This window comes from Aulonocara stuartgranti (genome assembly GCF_965226115.1).
Source record: "Aulonocara stuartgranti genome assembly, chromosome: 6".
Taxonomy (NCBI): domain Eukaryota; kingdom Metazoa; phylum Chordata; class Actinopteri; order Cichliformes; family Cichlidae; genus Aulonocara; species Aulonocara stuartgranti.
Window position 1 is genome coordinate 1,135,001 of NC_138944.1, and position 19,932 is coordinate 1,154,932.

The 19,932-nt window shown below is 47.5% G+C and overlaps 2 protein-coding genes across 3 annotated transcripts in view; one reads left to right on the forward strand and one right to left on the reverse strand.

The window, feature by feature from the left end:
- LOC309707967 (striatin-like) overlaps positions 1–15,799 on the reverse strand; it is a 33,158-nt gene extending 17,359 nt beyond the window's left edge. For both annotated transcript variants that reach the window (XM_082535611.1, XM_082535610.1), the window contains exon 1: positions 15,417–15,799. In XM_082535611.1, coding sequence (XP_082391737.1) covers positions 15,417–15,635 — 219 coding nt within the window. In that variant the 5' untranslated portion in view covers positions 15,636–15,799. The remainder of the gene's footprint in view (positions 1–15,416) is intronic.
- Positions 15,800–17,044: 1,245 nt separating this feature from the next.
- On the forward strand, positions 17,045–19,352 carry map1lc3c (microtubule-associated protein 1 light chain 3 gamma). The gene is made up of 4 exons (XM_082535701.1): positions 17,045–17,232; positions 17,304–17,359; positions 17,436–17,542; positions 19,036–19,352. Exons 1-4 carry the CDS (start codon positions 17,079–17,081, stop codon positions 19,196–19,198), a joined length of 480 nt encoding a protein of 159 aa, XP_082391827.1. The 5' UTR covers positions 17,045–17,078; the 3' UTR covers positions 19,199–19,352.
- Positions 19,353–19,932: the final 580 nt, after the last annotated feature.

Sequence of the window (19,932 nt, forward strand, 5' to 3'; positions counted from 1 at the left end):
TCTGAAAATGAGCGACGGCCCTGCTGCTGCGGTCACCTGTCAGAGGCCACGCCCCTAATAAATGCAAACTTTGGAGTTGAGTTATAACAACATCCTATGGAAGCCCGTTTCCGCCACTAAAAAAAAAAAAAAGCTAGTATCCATAACTCGAAATTTCGAGTTACTTTTCTCAAAATTTCGAGTTAGCTCTGCCAATCAAAAATATACGTGAATGAGGTCGCTTTCTTGTTACACGGAAGCATATGGCGCAGGACCGCGCACTCAAAAACGGATCCCAACAAATTAAAGTATGTTTGCTGATAGTAACACCATGTGATTCAGCTAATAACACAGGGATTTCATCATTTGTGAAGCCAGGCTGAAAACACTCAGCAATCTGTGCATTCACGACTGGATGTAATACCGGTAGCTTAGCTGTAGCATTTGTAGCTGAGGGCTTCAGCTTCCGGGTAACATGGAAATGACGTCATTCACGTAGATTACTGATTGGCAGCGCTAACTCGAAATTTCGAGTTGCTTTTCTCAAAATTTCGAGATAATAACTCGAAATTTCGAGAAAATAACTCGAAATTTCGAGAAAATAACTCGAAATTTTGAGTTATGGATCCTTTTTTTTTTTTTTTAGTGGCGGAAACGGGCTTCCATAACATCCTCCCCGTGCAGGTGGTATGAAGGGGAAATTATCCACAGAGACGAACGGTCTGTGTATCAGGCCGTAAACACGGTTACTTCTACTGTAACCGACTCACTGCTGCCCCTGCTGTCCAGCAGAGGAACTACAGGCTGACAGTTGATTATGACTAAAATAAAAATGGCCTGTAGTGTTTACAACACCTGACATTGCTACCAAATTATACCTGTGACGAGATTAAAAAAAGTCTCCCAAAAAACATCTTTAATCACAGTAATTATTATTTATTGTTGATTATCTGATAAAGCGACAGATTGTTTCCTGTAATATACAGAAGCAGTAATTTCAGCCTCCACCGAGGTTCATCTGTCCTCCTGACAGAAGCTCAGGTGTGACTGAAGCAGGTATTCAGCCTGAGCTCGTTCAGCCTTCGATGAGGCAGATGTCGAGATGAGAGCCTCGTCTGAGCTTTGTGACGCTCGCTCGTCTGTTGCCATGGCGTCTGAGGATGGCGGTGAACTTGGTGGGATGTTTCAGGGCCTTTGTGTAGGAAGGCATCTGCAGCGCGTCGGGGGCGTCTTCACTCATAATTATAGATTTTACTGAGTGTTGCTCGAGCTGCCTGCCAGAGGTGAGTCTGACGGCCTCACGCTCCGCTTCAGTCACGCTGCTTTTCACTCCCGTTAGCCTGAAAGTCATCTGATACGCCAACCACGATGGAAAGGATCTGCTAGCTCAAAGTGGGCCCTCTGATTGTCGGGGTTTCCTCGGTGTCATTGTAGGGTCCTTACAATATAAAGCACGTTATAAATAAAATTGAACTGGTCGTGAATGACTTCCTCTGTGGATGGATCATTTTCAGATTCTGTTTTTCTCTCCACATCCTTTCGTGAGTGACACCAAAGCAAGGTGTTGTATATTAAGTTGTAACAGCGCGGCGGTACAGAGGTTAGCCCTGTCCTGTTATTCACAAGGAAGGATCTGTTGGCGCATCTCTGAGCACGCACCCCAAACTGCAGTTACCAGAACCTTAAAAGGCTCGTTGTTCTGAAGGCGTTTCAGCCAGGACGGCGTTCGTCTTCTCTCCCGAGGTCAGAGAGCGATCAGCATTTCCACTCTGGCTTTCAGGTTCAGGACCTGCTGTGGGTCTGTACTGAGCTGTCATCATGATCGTTAATAGTTCCAGGATGAACTGAAGCTCTGAGGAAAAAAAAGGATGGATTCACTGCTGATTTTGAGGCATTGATTTGATGATTTATTCCTAGTTGTTCTATAAACTGTAAACCAGAGGCTGCACTTTGTCTCCTGTGAGTCTCGCAGTTTCCAGACTGACGGAGGTCACAGCTACAAACCTTCACTTCTGTTTCAGCAGATAAAATTTTAAATAAAACTTCCTTCTGGATTAAATCCAGGTGGATATCTGGTCTCCTGACATGAAGCCATCTGGCAGGAAGTGCAGCCACTCAGAGACCTTTCACTCTACAAACTGGGTAACCCACTTGTTCAGAACTCCCATCAGTCTTTGTTTCATTTATAGAAGCGCGTCGGCGCTCCACATCGGATCGCAGAGGGAGGCGAAATTCAAAGGAGCCGCTTTCGTTCATAAAAACGACTCCTTATCTTAAACATAAAAGGGAACGTGAGCTGATCCCAGTGGAAGCCCCCAGTGTGCACGCCAGCACTTCCTGATATAAACGCTGAGCTAGTCCAGTGAAAACGGACAAACAGCTGCTTAATAACCAAAACTGAAGCTGATGCACGGCTGCTTATTTCCAGGCAGAGCAGTCGTGCATTAAAAACGGTTCAATGATGCCGACGCTGCAGGAAACGTCAGACCGCTTCAGCCCAAACTTCAGAATAAAAGCACAGGAGGAAGCAGTGACTTGTGAGGTGTTTTAGTTGAAGCGACAGGCGGCGACATGAGTCGTCCGAATCTGTGGGCTGATCCCAAAATGTCCTCAAACGACCTCCTGACCGCGCCGCTTTGCTGCTGTCACATCGGAGGTGAAGCTCGAAGACCTTTGCTAATCGATGTTTGGTGTGATGATGCGTTCGCACGCCACTCGCATCCGTCTAATCACGCTGGAAAGCCACAAATATCTGCAGCCGCCAAAGCGACGTGCAGGAGTCCGAAGGCTGGCGTCAGGTATTTTCTGTCCCTCCCAGGAAGTCACCTTCATCAACAAGCTCCTCCCACATTAGAAAGAAAGAAAGTGTACTTTTACTGACCGACTGAAGAATCCCACCTCAGGGATTTTCGCCACGGAGATCACAGATTCGTCTATTTGAGTCGACAGAGAAAGTTTACATGAGTTTGGCTCGCTGCGCAGACACCTGCACGTGACGCGGACAGGTGAGCCTCTCGCCTCAGAACGAACGTTTGCAGGTGGCCCGACTGATACGAAAAATCGTTTTTCTTTCAGATGCCTGGGACATAAACAGCTCAGCGTATGTGCAGTTAGTTACTCACACACACCATAAACACACTAAGAGGAAATAGTCGGATTGCACACAGCCGATAAATAGAGGTTGTCGTTTCCACAGTACGGGTGGAATAAAGTGTTGTGGGATGACGGCTGACTAACTGATGTCATTTGTGGAGAAAGTCAATATCCAGCAGTGAACATTTCTCTCCTGACGAGCTGCAGCAGTCGGCATCTTCACCTCTGAGATTCAGCGAGACATAAGCAACACCTCCATCCTGTTGGACAGGCGGCGTGGGAGGACGCACAGCTGAGCGGCTCATCGCCCAGAACAAACTCACAGATCACTAATGAGACCTCCGAATCCTGACGGGCTGCAGATTCAATATGAAAACAAACGATTCTGCTGCTTCAAATCACGCTCTTTATCAAATACACAAGATATTCAGAGCCTTAAATCTGCATCTGAGCAGCAGGGGCGACACCTCTGGATGTAACACAGACTGTGATTGGACGGTGAGCCGGGTAAACTCTTTCCTGACCAGTTTATGTCTCAGTCGCTGGTTTCAAGTCTGACTGAATAAAATCTGATGCTTAAAGCAGAGACGCAGAGACCTGCTAATCTGCAACATCCAATCAAAGCCCTAGAATATCTCACACCAAACCTGGAGCTCCACCTCCTCGGATGCTCAGCAGACATGTTATTGGTCACATGATGTCATTAAAAATGCTCCAAAAGGCTCCAACAGCACTAACACGGTCCAGGGTTCCAGCTCAGGTGAAGCCAGCAGCTACAGCCGCCTGTGTCACCATCCACCTGTCAGTCAAAGAGGCCACGCCCCCTAATAATGCAACCTTTAATACTTAATAGAATTTAAACAGGTGAGTTATAAACAGGTGTCACGACGGCTGAAATGATGGACAGAGACAAACAGTTTGTGTATCAGGCGGCGAACACTGAGCCAAAAACAGCCGACGGCGATGGCGGTCCCTGCATTTCCTCGTTTCTCAGCACGGTTACGTTCTTGGAAGCAACAGCAGAGCGAGAGATTGAAATCCATCTGAAAACTGGTTTTGGATTTGCCGCAGAGAGAATGTGAGCTGCAAGAATCGAGTTTTCAGCCTCCGTGTGACAGAAAGGTCACACAGCTATCGACACTCTGTGGCCCGTTTAACCTCCATCAGCAGCGGCTCAATCACGCCGACTGAATGACTCTCCGCCCTCCTCCCTCGCTGCAGGGGCATTAAGCAAACACAGCGTTCTGGGACTGGGGACGAGGGGGATTTCCCTCCGCTTAAATCTGGAGCACTGAGGGGATTATTCCTCCAGGAGACGAGGAGGGAGGGTGGAGGAGAGGAAAGCTGCCGAGTGAGGGGGGGGGGGTTCCTGGGTCAGAGCAAAGAAATGATGATGATGATGATGATGATGATGCTGTAAGCAGCCAATAAAAAAGCGTGTGCGTTCTGGCCCAGAAGCTCTCATTTAGTCCCACCTCGCACTAAAATCAGCTCTTTCCTTTACAGACGTGCGCTTCCATAAACCCTCCCCGCGTTACCCATCACCTCAGGCTGAAACTTTCTGCCGCTGAAAACGCCACGTCCAGATATCCAGTCTTCACTGTGCTGAGCTAACAGAAGAGACTCCACTACGTTTCTCAAACACAGACTGGAAACATTCAGATGTTTGTAGCAGGAGGACGCGGGATGGGTATCGTTTAGGTTTTATCCGATACCGGTGCCAAATCGGTACTTTTGAAACGGTGCCGGTGCTCAAACGGTGCTCAAACCGGTGCTTAAAGAATGGAGAACACAAACTTGTCCAAAAATCTCTCATGTTCAGCTGTTTTTTGTAAAAAGATAACAATGTTAGCCTTTTCTGCAGCTATGGGGCATATATGGTATCACTCTTGGCTGGAAGCAGTGCTTAAACAATGGAAAAAAACACAAACTTTGTCCTAAACCTCTCATGTTTAACTGTTTTCCACTTTTTCTTTGGTCATTTTAGCCTTTTTGGCCAGGGTGAAGGGAGTATCTGCCATCAAACAAGAAGACAGCCGCATGTAGCTATGATGATGTTTGCTAGTTCACCTTACATGCATTAATGTAATAACGTGGTTAGCCTACTCAACGTAAATTACACACGAACAACATGAAGCTACTCACGCAGAGAAGAACGGCTGCTGCTGCATCATCATCCTCATCATTTCTGCTACACTGGCAGGGCTAGGGGCCAGGACGCTCCTCTTCGGGGTTTTTGGGGGATGTTGCATAACAGGCAACCCACCCACAGTAGATATGCTCGGTGTGAGGTCTCGCAGCAAGCTATCAAATACGGCGCATTTCTGGGCTTTTAAAAAAAACGCTATGCGTCGCCAGGTGTTTCATCGGATTCTTGGTGTTACCTCCTTTGACAGTATCACAGTATCAGCTTAAAGCACTTGTTGCTGCTGAGTTTGCATCTTTTGCTGTGAAGTACAGCCAGACTTTTGACCACTTCGCCTTGGACATTTTTAATCTGTAGCTCTGCTCTAAAAGAACGTACGTACCTGGACCCGCCTACTATCCTCGGAAACGTAAAATGATTGGCTAGAAGTGTATCACAGCTCAGGAAAAAAAAGCACCGAAATAAAGAACCGAAATGTGCGCTGCTTTTCGGTCTGGTTACTACCGTTTATGTCAGAACCGGTGCCATCATGGCACTGGACACCGGTACCCATCCCTAAGGAGGACGCGGGGAGGCGGGGAAAGCAAAGCCTCCTCCTGTTGTCAGTCCAACCCTCCTTCATTTCCTGTAACGATCTTCCTGTCGTCTCATTTCTGTTTTGCACAAAGATTTGCGGCAAACTGGAGCAGCCCACGCCGCTGGCGTCATCGCCATAACACCAAACTCCACGAGTGATTTTACAAAGGAGGCGAGGAGCTGGATGGAAGCTGGGAGGAGAAGAGTGGGGGGAAAAATGAGACGGATGAAGAAGATCTCTGATATGATGCCAGAGGAGACGAGATCAAGCAAGAGGCAGAAAGCGAGGCGGGGGTGGGTGGGGGGGGGCGGGAAAAACGCTGTGATGAGGCCCACTCGCCGCTTTCCCTCAGGGAACGTCAACCGCAGACGTGCCGCTCTGGAGCCGACCAGACTTTAATTAGAACAACATAAACGCTCGAGGAGGAGGAGGAGGAGGAAGGCTGAGCAGAACAAAGAGGAGAGTCTGAACATCTAGAACGCCGAGCAGCTCCCCGTCTCGTCTAGTTTCTGTTGTCCTTCATTAGGAAACGCAAACTTTCCTTTGTGGAATCTGGGAATCGGCTAACACACCCGCATGATCCCGCGTGACCCGCATGATCCCGCACAACCCGCGTGATCCGCATGATCCCGCACGACCCGCATGATCCCGCACGACCCGCATGATCCCGCACGACCCGCGTGATCCGCATGATCCCGCACGACCCGCATGATCCCGCACGACCCGCGTGATCCGCATGATCCCGCTCGACCCGCATGATCCCGCTCGACCCGCGTGATCCGCATGATCCCGCGTGACCCCGCCCTCACAATTTCCTCTTTTTTTGTTTTTGAAGATTTCCAAAATCAAATGTGAGTTAAGGCTAGTTTGATTTCCTCTCCTGCAGCACCGTCTCTAACACAGGAAGAGCAACAGCGAAGCTTTATCACTCCACACTCCTCCTGAGGCCTGAAGCCCGTCGTTGCTCTGGTTTTCGCTTTATTTGCTCCTCTCGGTTCAGCGACGCTCCCTCGCCATCGACCCGCTCGGATCTCCATCCCTGACCCGCTGAGCCCTGCAGTAATGACGCTCCTCGTGTTTTTATCTAACAATCATGGCGAGCTCGCTCTGCCTCATGTTGCAGCAGCCATCATGTCAAAACGTATGTAAATAATATGTGTTGCTTGGCAACCTGTCATACTATCATTTTCTTTGGTGTCAAAATAACAACCTCTGTGATTCGAGGCACCAATGGTTGTAATTTTTCACCCCACATGCCCCAAAATCCACTCTGTGATGAATCCACGCGCCCAGCAGGTGTGGGACACATTCATCTCCTCTTCTGTCATACAGGATGCTCCAGTGTCTCCTGTGCCAGAGGAGGAAACAAAGCCCTGCAGCTCCTCTTTTTTAGTATTCGGAGACCTGCACAGATCTTATTGTGACAGCTGCTTCCTGAGCTAAACCGACTCTTCCACTGCAGCTGAAGTTGGATTCAGTGCAGTTCACTGTGTTATCACACTGAACTCACTTCCCTGTCTCAGTGGAGAGAAGTCGAAATATCCCAGCAACACCCAAACGCATCACGAGAAGGCTCCAGTTTATCTGACCTCTGACCCTCTGTGATCTGATCGGATGATTCCTACTTCAGACTTCCCAAACAGTGTGTCTGGTGCTGTAAGCATGTCAGGCTGAGGGCGCCCCTGTCCGCAGAGATTTTGGCTAAAGGCCCGTTTAAACAGAGCCTGGTCACAGCGCTGAGGCGTGGCTTGGGCCGACATTCGCCAACGCCCGCAAAACAAGCAGGTGTACATGCCATTCCTCATACGGCAGCTTCACATGAACGCACTGAGCTGCAGGAATCCAGGCCGGGGAGCGTTTTTGTTGTCACACAAAGAGACGGAGGAAGTGTTGTTGTCGAAGCTCATCTGTGCTAAAGGCAGAGGACGGTCCGGCTCGGCGTTGCATAACACGCTTAGCTGCTCTTCTTCTCATGCTGCATTATTTAGACACAAAGCACAGAGATGCCGCTCTGGCTGACGAACCTTCCCACCGTGTGTGCAGCTTTGATTAGTTTTTATCAAGTGAGCAAAACCGTCGGGCCAATCAGAGCTCTGTCCCGCAGCGTCACTGAGACAGGGACTGTGTGAGTGTCACGTTCCCGTGGCAGCGCGCTCGCTCAGATTTGAAGTTTCATTTTTCACTGTAGAAAGACGTTTTCTTCCCACGCAGAGCGCACAGTGGACGCTGATGTTTGTGTCACTTTTTTACAGAATCAAACTCAAAGTAATGCAAGTACTTCCACGCTTTAAACGCTGCGTGGTCGTACGCTCGCCATCACTCCGTGTTATCCATTGATCTGCACAAGCTCAGATGTCATTGTCATGAGACATTCTTACAATCAAAATCACGGATTGGTAACGCAGCGTGCTTACGGGAAAGTAACAGTAATCTAATTACTTCTTTGCAATAGTAATCCCTTACTTTACTCGTTACTTGAAAAAAGTAATCGGATTACAGTAATGCATTACTGCTCATCTCTGTTTACAAGTAGAGACGGACCGATCCGATATTACGTAACTCAGCTCATAACCTCAGCACGTCGCAGCAGTGTGGTCACGTGACAGAGCGGCTGTGTGTGTTTGTAGCCTCGCTACCAAACCGGCATTTCATCTCCGAGGAAGTGATCCCAGAGAAGTAAAGCAGTGTGTAAGTTCATCTCTGAATGTTTGTAAAGCATTCCAGCGTTAAGTTTAACAACTAATATATGGAGCGACTGCCTCTCTCCCTCTCTCTCTCTCCTGTTGTTACTTCAATCATGAAACTGATCAATGATCAGCTGATCGTCTCTCTTGTTTGTTTTTGGCCCACTTTGCACCAGAAAGAGGAAACCAGCGGCTGAACAACAGCAGCACGTTTAAGCTTGATCAGCTGTTGTTAGAATTTATTTAATATTACTTTCTACACCAGGATCTTTTTCTACGTAGCTGACGGCTGGTAACTGTGCAGGGGCGGATCTAGCAAAGTTTAGCCAGGGGGGCCGATAGGGCATTAACAGGGAAAAGGGGGCACAAAGACATACTTTTCTTTCTTATTCTCATTTAAAATGTCGAGCTTTTAATAAATAATTATCTGACACCCAAAGTTTTAATCTGATGTAAAATGAATAGAAGTCCATTACTGTATATAGTAACTATTAAGTATAATATACCCTAGTAAGCTGTAGTACTTTTTCCTTTGGGAAGGTACCATCTGTGCAGTCTGCAGCTCTGTTGAAGAAAGATGTTGAATCTATTTAATTATTGTGGAAGAATAATTGATTTCCATGCATTTTATTTTAAACACATTAAATTACAGTTGATTACGTCGATTAAGCATCACAAGGCGGAGGGTGGGGGTGGTTCCCTTTTTTTTTTTGCTGGGAGTTGGCGACCCTATTAGTTAGTGGAAATACTAAACAACCTAAGTACTCTTTAAAACACCAGAACAGGGAGGATGCTGCAGGTTTAAGTTTCTTAGATTGATCAGTTTTGCTGAATTATGAAATATTTGGGGTGCAGTGTGCTTTTTGCATACAGGTATAACTGAGTAGCTTTAGTTTAGTTTAGTTTGTTAAACTTGAGTATGAACTCATACAAAATGCAGCAAGAAATTTAAAAATTGTGTTATTGATTAAAAAAAATGAACTATATCGGAATCTGCAGATTTCCATATTATCGGTATCAGGCATAAAAAAGTGGTATTGTGCCATCTCTATTTACAAGTAACGAAAGGGTGGAGAACAAGTTTGGGGAAGAGCAGGAAGAGACTCCAGAATTGGGAAAGCCTCGGGATCCGTCAGGAAAACCGGACAGCACGACCGGGATACCTGCCTGCTGCCACCATAACCCGACGGCGGATGGATAAAGTTACCGAGCACTGCGCTGTTGCTCTTGGCCCTCATGCGTTCATCGTGCTGCAGCTTGTTGGCAGGTGTTGCTGCTGAGGATGGTCCGTGTGGAGGGACACGCTCTTTCCCTCCTGCTGTGCCAGACGTCTGTTTGTTTTGTCCGTCTGTCGTTCATTGTGATTCGTGCACGCAGCAACGATTATGAATATTTTTCAGTCGTGTTGATTTCAGAACTCGTTAGCTGTGCAGCCCATCGCTCGGCCTCAGCTTTAATATTATTTGTTACAAATACAAGATTTCTGTTTGTGCCCCGCTTGTTCACTTTGAAGCAGAATCAAGTCTCAGCGTGGAGAGTTAAACTTCACCTGCTGCTGTCTCATCCAGAATAATGCTGCCGTCAGCTCAGAGTTACAGCTCTACCACCTGTTAATAAGTCCGAGTACAGTCGGCTGAATAAATCAGTGTTTTTGAACCTTCACACGTCTACATTACAGCGCGTTACTGCACAGCAGGCTGCAGGTTCACCAACGCTCTCTGAAGAAGCGCATCTTGGTTTTGTTGGAGGCAGCAGCAGATCAAGCAGGCTGACTGCGTCCACACTAGGGTTGCCAACTCCCTGAAAGATAAATAAGGGACACCTCGTGGCCAGGGCCGGGCGACCCAGTTGTCTTCACCCTTCCCAGTGTGGTGAATTTTCTAGCTCTTTTTTTGTGTGTGAAATTATTTTTTTAACCATTTGACTTGAATTTAAGTAGATGTGTATTCTTTGTGATATGAACACATGTGAAACAAATGATCATTTAGCCATTTATTTTTAGCTCAAAATGACAACATTAACACATAAAACAGGTCTCTTTCTTAAACAGAAGCCTGTCATGCTTAACTTTTGAGAATATAAGTAAATCTTTCTTTAAAAGAACTCTGTCCTGCTTAACTTAAAATTATATAAATTAATAGAAAACAATAGAAAGAAAAACATTCTTGTAACAGTGCACATTTAGTGCATTTAGTACAATTGGCTTCAGCTGAGGTATTATTTCAGCTTTTCTGATGCTAATCAGCTGCGCCTGTTTGTAAACCCGCTTGTTCCCATGATTACGCATCTTAACTCATCATCATTATTCATCTATGTATTACTTTTATGTATTATTCATCTATTTGTTGTAATCATCTATCCTTGCAGTTGTTTATTACACAAAATAAATTATATTATCACACTTCTGGCCACATAGCCCTGATATTCACTGCACATGCCCATATTAACCTTAACCAGAGGGTTTAAACAACAAACCAGTGTTTACATACCATATCTGCTTCTGCCGTGGCCTGGTGGACAAAAAATTGGTTAAGGGTTCCCCGAGCTGTCACGCCCCTCATGTTCTTCATGTGCCCACCACTAGAAGCATGCCTATGGAAAAAGTGCGCCGGCACACAGTGCAGTGCGCTTTATAGGTGTTATCATGCATTTTCCCAGCCAGGTGTTTTTCCCATTCCTCCCTGTACTTTTGCAGCCTTTTTTTCCCTTTCTCTGAGCAACAAACATTGCTGCTCTAATGCTGGGCTCACACTGTGCGGTTTTTGGCCCATTTTGAGCCGATTTTTGAGTCGTGCGACCGATTTGGTGATCGGACCGATTTTGGCCTTCATCGTGCATCGTGTAGTATACGTGGGGTAACGAGAAGCGATTAACACCTCACGACCAGCTCCCGATCATCAATCGCTCGTGAGGTTCTCACCACAGCCGCTCACACTGCTCACGCGCAAACACGTAAACGTCGGTGAAAAAGACGGAGCAGCACAGCTGTGCAGCGTGTGATCTGGACACAAGCGATGGAGGCACAACTTGGAGAACTTTGGAAAGCTCATCCGAACCTTTTCGATGTGGCAAACTTCCCCCTGCTCACGCATGACTTCTTCTTCGTGTCATAAAAAAACCTTTTTATTTTATCTGAAGGTGTAATCGAGCAACAGTAACGTCCACACAGGCCGTCAGCTGCACAATTACCCAGAATTCTCGTGGTCTCCCCTGATCTAGGGTCTCGGTAAGACATTTTTATAAAACAGCACAGAGGGAAGAATAAAACTGGCTGCCGGTAACATCACAAGATTGGTTCGAATATTTCTGACAGAGACGACCTGGAGTTTAAAAAAACAAAGAAAAAAACAACTTCCTGTTTCCTGTCAGTGGGATGAAGCTGAGCTTCATTCAGAGGAACGAAGAAAACGTTCACGCCAGGTTTTGGCTGCACCTGAAAACATCTGAGACGAGCTCGTTGATCTGTGAACTGCTTAAACCGGAACTTTTTAAAGATTTTACGAAGTTTTCAGGCTAAAGGAATCAAATGTGGCCTCTCTGACTGACAGGTGGCTGTGAGAGGGGGCGTGGCCTCTCCGACTGACAGGTGGCTGTGAGAGGGGGCGTGGCCTCTCTGACTGACAGGTGGCTGTGAGAGGGGGCGTGGCCTCTCGGACTGACAGGTGGCTGTGAGAGGGGGCGTGGCCTCTCCGACTGACAGGTGGCTGTGAGAGGGGGCGTGGCCTCTCCGACTGACAGGTGGCTGTGAGAGGGGGCGTGGCCTCTCCGACTGACAGGTGGCTGTGAGAGGGGGCGTGGCCTCTCCGACTGACAGGTGGCTGTGAGAGGGGGCGTGGCCTCTCCGACTGACAGGTGGCTGTGAGAGGGGGCGTGGCCTCTCTGACTGACAGGTGGTGGCTGTGAGAGGGGGCGTGGCCTCTCCGACCGACAGGTGGCTGTGAGAGGGGCGTGGCCTCTCCGACTGACAGGTGGCTGTGAGAGGGGGCGTGGCGTCTCCGACTGATAGGTGGCTGCTAGCTGTCCTGAAACAGACCTCTGGACGGTGTTTGCAGACGCCGTCTTTGATGACCGCTCCTGCCTAACTGGTCTTTACTGGTGTCGTGAACTCACACACGAGAAACAGGGAATCAGACTTGGTCGCTCAGAGCTTCCAGCCCTGTCTCTTTGTTTGTGGACAATAGACTGTGAGTAATCTCTCCTGTTCTTGTGTGCCAGCTTCCTCTTCCTCCTCTTCCTCTCCCCTGCGGAGGATTACCTCAGAGGAAGTGACACTCACGCTCCGTCTCAGCCCGTGATGACATGCAGCCCGTCTGCACCAGAACAGATGGATTTACGGCTCAAATTGGTCTCCGGCCTCGTCGGCCAGCCAGCGCCGTCCCGCTCCAATCGTCACCCCCCTCCAACCCCCTCCAGGTCTTTATCATCAAAGCCACTCAGACAGCTGAGAGACACAAAGAGACGCCTGCTATCTGATTGTGCCGGGGAGGGGGGGGGTGTTAAATGGTGCACCAGCTGAGCCGCCACACAGGAAGTGATTCCTTTACGGGCTGGCTGTCAGTGAAGCTCGGCCGACGATGACTCGAGCTTATGTAAGACATGAGCGTGAAGCGTCCCACGCGCCGTGAGATCGTCTGACTCACTGCCCGGCATCCTTCACAGGAGGAAACGCTCACCTGCACCACACATGCACAGCAGGGATCGATACACTCTGATTTTATAACGCTGCAACAAAACATCTGCTGGAAGTGCAAACGAAGAGATTTCAGCCATTAAATATGATGGCATCGATCGTTTTGGCGTTTGTTATTTCATCAGAAGCATCAGAGTCACCCCTGCACCGAGGAATTCACCCCAGAAAGAGGAAATGAAAACTTTACTCCAACAGAACAAAAGTTAGAGATGCGTTCTTCTTCTACTACTTGTGCGTCCATTACAGTAAACATAAATTACAACCAAAAATACCAAGGTGAGCACACAGTCATGTAAACAGGTCATGTAAACAAGTAGCAGATCGGCGCTTACAGTCAAAGGACCACGAGCTCCTCTACGACGTAACGTAGAGTCAGCGTCTGTCCATCCTCCACAGGGATGAGACTGATTGATGAGGTCACGCAGGAAACATCACTGCAGGTTATCCCTCCTACAGAAGGGGCTACACGCTGGGTCGTTGCATCAACCATTCATTTCTTTCAAATTTATACTTTGCATGAAGGCGGGCCCTGATATCATTCAGCACTGTGACCATGACGGTGCTCAGCGAGGACAGGTGGGACTGACCCCAGACACACGAGGCACTCGCTGGGAGGCAGCCGACCTTTGCGCCGTTACGATTGTTGGATCTGATCTGTGAGCAGTGAAAGCAGGAAGCCTTACAGGAGGCTTCTTTTCACCTCCACGTCTGCAGACACAGCTCTGACCTCGCTGGTCCTACAGGGAGTGGAGGACATCTCTGAGTCTGGATTCAAAACTTCACCCCTGACTGAGTGAAAAGAAGGACTGTGCTAATGACGCTAACCCAACTGGTTTTGTAGGATGACTCTCAGAAACAAGCAAAGAGCTGAGCGTCACAGGCTACGTTTGTCTGTTATTAAAAACATGTTTAGTGTCAGTGATCCGGAATAATGGGAGGTATATGAGCCATTTTATTTTCCACAGGATAATAAACTGAAGAGGCAGTGGACACCAATAATCTGCCGCCTGTCGCTAAGTGGCTCAAACTTTAATTAAAAGGGATGTTTGTTTTTTTGTTTGTGTTTAAATTGTCAAAATAAACTAAATCTGTCATCAGAAAGCAGCGCTATGATGTTCTGACTCTGCTCTTCAACTCCTGCAGCACGGACAATACTGAACATTTTAAAGTGAAAATGTTTTTGTTGCCTTTTAAATGCTTTGACTCACTTTGCCACTGCAGATATGTTGAATTCATTTTTGAACATGACCTCTGACTGTACGTATGCAGACCTCCCTCTTTTAAAGCAGGATAAAGAGCCCTGCATGCTGTCCCACGGAGGCTCTGCTCCACACTGAGAGGAAAACACCGGCAGGGTCTCGGTTTAAGGTTGCAGCTTTTAAATCTGCACACAAACGTTTCGTGACTGGACGGGATCACGCAGCGTGCACGCGCCCATTATCGGTATGCGTCCATTATCGGACACGTTTAACTGAACACACACTGATCTTTGTGGGACAAAGCCCTCCTGGGGCGGTTTGGGAAACTAACCGATTCCGGTAACCAACCAAAAAACAACAACCCACAAACAAAAGCAAGCACGGCTCTACGTGCACGTTTGCCCCGCTCAGGTAAACCTGGCACGTCTCAGGTGACCTGGCTGCGGACACACGTAAGCTTGCATGACAGGTAGCTGCTCACACCCACACAGAGCCGGCTGGAATGACTGAAATGTCACCCGCAGCTAGCCTGCTTAGCAGAGAGCGCAGCGAATACAGCATAAGGCGAAACTGCCATTTAAATATTACGCAATTCTCGCACATCCCGCTTGACATTGGGAAACGAACAGTAAAACCAGTACCGAGCACCGCATCTAGAAACAGTGGAATCAGAGCGTGAATTCGGCGATAACACGATTAGAGAAGAAGCGCTTACAAACACATAACATTATGTTACTTAATGAATGTGCGTCATTCTGCGTATTGAGCCCCGTGCGCGACAAGGCACATGCAAACTGCACCTAGCCTCCAAAAAGTTAAAAACATTACACAAAAACATACGTTTTATTGGCTTAAACCTATGCCGAATTAAACGAAAAACACTTTCTATCAAAGTAAACTACAACTTTTACTTTACTCTGACGATGTATTCACCGATAATCGATTTTAAGAACAATTTCCACATTCTCCAATGGACTTCGGTACAGCGCCTCTCCGTTCTGCTAGCAACCTCAACAATGAAACCCCTTGCGACCGAGAGGCTGCTTACCTGCAGCTCGGCCCGCTCCACCTCCCACTGGGCCCTCTCCACCTCGAAGCGGGCCCACTCATGCTGGAGAAAGTGTAAAATCCCCGGGATGCTGTACTGAGCCCGGGCCGCCTCTCCGCCGCCGTCCCCGGGCTGCGGAGCTTTAACGTTCCCCGCGCCGGGTAAGCCCGAGCTGCCGCTGGTGTTAAAGAAGACACCGGGGCCCGCCTGCTCATCCATGGCTGGACCGTGAGCGATGCGGGGCGGCTTCAGTCCGGTGCTGACTCCCGCTTCAGTGAAATATCCTCCGCAGGAAAATGCGGTCCATCAACCGAACAACTCCTGCTCGAGCCAGCTGTCAAAGCGGCGGAGAGTCGAGCTGCCGGAACGAACGCAGCAACCACATCCTGTCCGGATTTTCAAAATATAATAGCTGAAGCGCTCTTATTATTGTTGTTGTTTTATTTATTAAAATAAACATTAAGTAAAAAATAAATAAACAGATCTGAATTCTGTTTGAATGTATTGGATGTATTTATTATTTTCCTGTTGATTTCAATATCAATTTAAATAGTAAGCATCCCCCATTCATAAACTGCTGTTAACTTTAGACTGGCCCAATATAAATAGACTCAAACGACAAAGATAATAATAATAATAATAATAATAATAATAATAATAATAATAATAATAATAATAATAAGAAGAAGAAGAAGAAGAATACAAAGAGACAATAACAGCAAAATAGGTTGGAAAACAGCACAAAAACTATACATTGGTCATCAGTGATCAGTTAGAATCATAAGTATTCTTTTACGGTCAGTAATTCATTTTTTTCTCCAACAGTCGATGTGAAACAATTCTAGAAATTCAAACTGCCCTGCCCTGAATGTTCCTGCATGGTTGGCTGGTGGCAGGTGATTGGCAGAGGAAGGTCCAAGTGAAGAAGAGCGCCTGTTACGTAGTCAGTTTGCTATGATTTACCTTGATCTGGTTCAGGTTTATGTACCCGGATGATGCTGAAGAGGAAAAGAAACACATTATTTTTCTAAAAGCTGGTTGTTACAGCAGCTAATTTTAAAGACTAGTCGCCTATAGAGCACAGTGGCTGAAGGCAGCCTTGGTTCCCTTCCATGGAGCATTCTCCCCTTGCTTGATTCTCTGCCCAGGACTCCTGCAAAGAAAAGTCTCAACCTCAGGAGGTTCACTGTGTGGTTACCCCCCCCCCCCCCCTCCCTCCCCCAAGTTGTGTCATCAAGGTTACATTATAGAGGTCATGAGTTGTTAAGAACTCTGTCTTCTAAATATCTGATGTGATTAAATTTCAAGTTTTTAATCCATCATCCATCTGCTTCTCTGGCTGTGGCTCTCTGCGATGGCAGTTTAACGATCTAACCCAAGAGGCATCTGAGGCAGATGCTGAACCACCTAGGCACCTCAGCTCCTTTCAATGTGGAAGAGTAACAACTCTACCACAAGACAAAAACATGTGGTAACTGTGGTGAACAAATTCTGTCCTTAAAGAAAAACATTAAACATTTTCTAAATTCTCTCAAAGGCACATTATCAATAATCCTGTTTAATAACCAGGATGAGGGGTGGAGGGGGCTGTCTGCTGCCCTTGGGCCTAAAAGCTGCTGGGGCCGGCCCTGCTCCGCACTCTAACCTAATTCAATCGCGCTCATGCGGCCATGTGCTAATCAGCTGATGCGCTGCAGCCTCTATTTAACTCGCGCTCGCTCCGTAGCATGTGGACCCGGCTCTACGTCACGTACCATGGCGTCGCGCGAGAAAAGTCAGCCGCACAGCAAACCGTTCAAGCTGAGGAAGAGTTTAGGTAACCGGCACCGCCGCGAGCAGCAGCAACACTGATGTCCAGCAAACTCACTGTCTCTCTTCTGTCCACAGCAACGAGGAAACGGGAAGTGGCGGGCATCAGGGCCAAGTTCCCTAACAAGATCCCGGTAAGCGCGCGGTGGGGCTCACGCGGAGTCCGAGAAGGTGTGTTTTATGTTCTCACCCACTCACTGCGCCTTGCAGGTCATCATCGAGAGGTACGACAAGGAAAAGTATCTGCCTCCGCTGGACAAAACCAAGTTCCTGGTTCCGCAGGAGCTCACCATGACGCAGTTCCTCACCATCATCAGGTACCGGTACCTGCAAGCTTCACTGAACACATGCTGGAGTCCTTTAACACGAACTCGGAGCTCAACAATACTCACGCCTCAGTTCTACACTGAGGAGAAATGTTTTCCTGGTGAATTCATCAGTTAATGTTTATTTTAAAAATGAGAAGCTTTTATTCCAGAGTCTTACGCCCCCCCCTTGGAGCACAGGTGTTAAACTCCAGGCCTCGAGGGCCGGTGCCCTGCAGGTTTTAGATGTCCTTGATCCATCACAGCTGATTTAATGGTTAAACGACCTCCTCAACATGTCCTGAAGTTCTCCAGAGGCCTGGTAATGAACTCATCATGTGATTCAGGTGTGAAGCCCCAGGGTGATCTAAAACCTGTAGGACACCGGCCCTCGAGGCCTGGAGTTGGACACCCCTGACTTGGAGTCTTTTGCTCTTTCACTTTTATTGACCCCTTTGTTGTTGTTTATGCTTACACAGCAGGATCTGTGACGGCCATGATGGCCTGAGGAAGCTGCTGTGTAAACATGAAGTGACAGGATGTGTCTTAACAGTTAATCCATGTCTGTCAAACCTTAGACCTCTGTAATGTCTGCGAGAGTCTTTATCACTCAGTGATCTGACTCGAGCAGAGAGCGCACAGGCTGGCTGCTCAAGCCAATCGAGGAGCTCTGTCTACTCACAGAACCTGAGTTGCGTCCAGTAACTGTTTGTCATTTGGAACATTGAGTTTTCAGTAGTTGTAATCATGTGAACATAAAGACACGTATTGTAGTTTTATTTTAAGAACACAAAGGTCTGGTGTCTCAGCCTCGCTGCCCCACAATCGTACCCACTGACTGTAACGTCTGGGTGTCGATAAAGTTCTGTGGGAGTTTCCTGAGAAAGCTGCACACCAGCTCCACATGCTCAGGTTCACTGATGGGCTGATTTGGCTTTAGTGACTTGTCCTGATTGTCAGAAATGAGGCCTGGATATCAGACCTCAAGGGAAAGAGCAATTGGCTCATCTAACGGTTGGATGATTCCCCCTCAGAGTATGAATGTAGACGCTGAAGCAAATCTTGTGAGTGAATGAGTTTTGGGCTCTACTTGGAGTCTGATCAGAGGGTCAAAGTTGTGGCTTTAGGGGCAAATGTTTTGGATCGTCTCATGTTTTGTGGTACATGATCGTATCTTTACTGAAGCCGGTGCTCCAGCTGCAGTCGCTCATCATACACTTGCTCCTCAGTCTGACAAATGGAGCTTTTGCATAATCTTGGCTCTGACAGATGAATACCTGTACAAGCTTCACTTTAAACTCAGCCCTCGCTCAGTTTCCATGTGCTCCTCCCCCCAGTGTGAGCACGAATGCTTGAAATGCTCGAATCATAGCTGGAATCTGCACGTGGCTGACGCGTGCTCGCCTCACTGAACAGCTGTGCTGGCGTCACTGTTGTGCTGATGCAGCTAACAGCCTGCAGGCTGACTCTGATTAATGGTGGCTCCTTCTGGCTCCTCCCCTCAGGAACCGCATGGCGCTGCTGCCCAGCCAGGCCTTCTACCTGCTCATCAACAACAGAGGGCTGGCGAGCATGTCGCTCACCATGGCTCAGGTGTACAAACAGCACCAGGATGAGGACGGCTTCCTCTACATGACCTACGCCTCGCAGGAGATGTTCGGACGATGAAGCTCGTCCTGCTTCAGGTTTTATTCCCGTTACAGGCTGCTCGCCTCAGCTGCTGTAAATACAAAAGAGTGTATATATTGTAATTTTTGTTCTACACGCTGATTGGACGAGATGGATTTTAATCGTGTTCATCCAATAAATATTTTGATGTTAAGGAATGCTGCTGGTTCATGATTTCTGCTTGTGGATGGAGACACTTGGACTCAGCACCACATGAATCGTTTCACCTTCTCACTGTGAATATTTGATACTTGAAGCTTTATAAAGAACTGTTTGTTTCCTGTTAACAGGAACTGGTTATAATTTCAGTCTTAGAGCTTGATGTGGTTCCACTGTGTCCAGCAGAGGGCAGCATCACTGTACCAGGAGAGCAACATGACGGACAGGAGCTCTGCAGAAGATCAGAAACATAAGTGCAGACTGTTAATGAGAAATGATGAAGTAGAGCAGCATATAAACTGAACTGAAGCTGTAACCGATGTGATGATTCTGGTGGCTGACCTTGGCTCAAATAAGAGGGTGAAAGGTCACAAACAGAAGTCATCTGTATGTTTAAGGCATGGCTATTCAACTACGAAGTTAGTTGGGCCAGATTTTCAAACCGAGGAATTTATCTGGGATGTATGTATATGAAGCCAGTAAGCAGCAGATCATGATCAATTTCAAACCCACACAACTGTATTGAAAACAAGTAAAAAAAAAAAAATTTTTTTCATTCCTTTCCCCTGTAAATC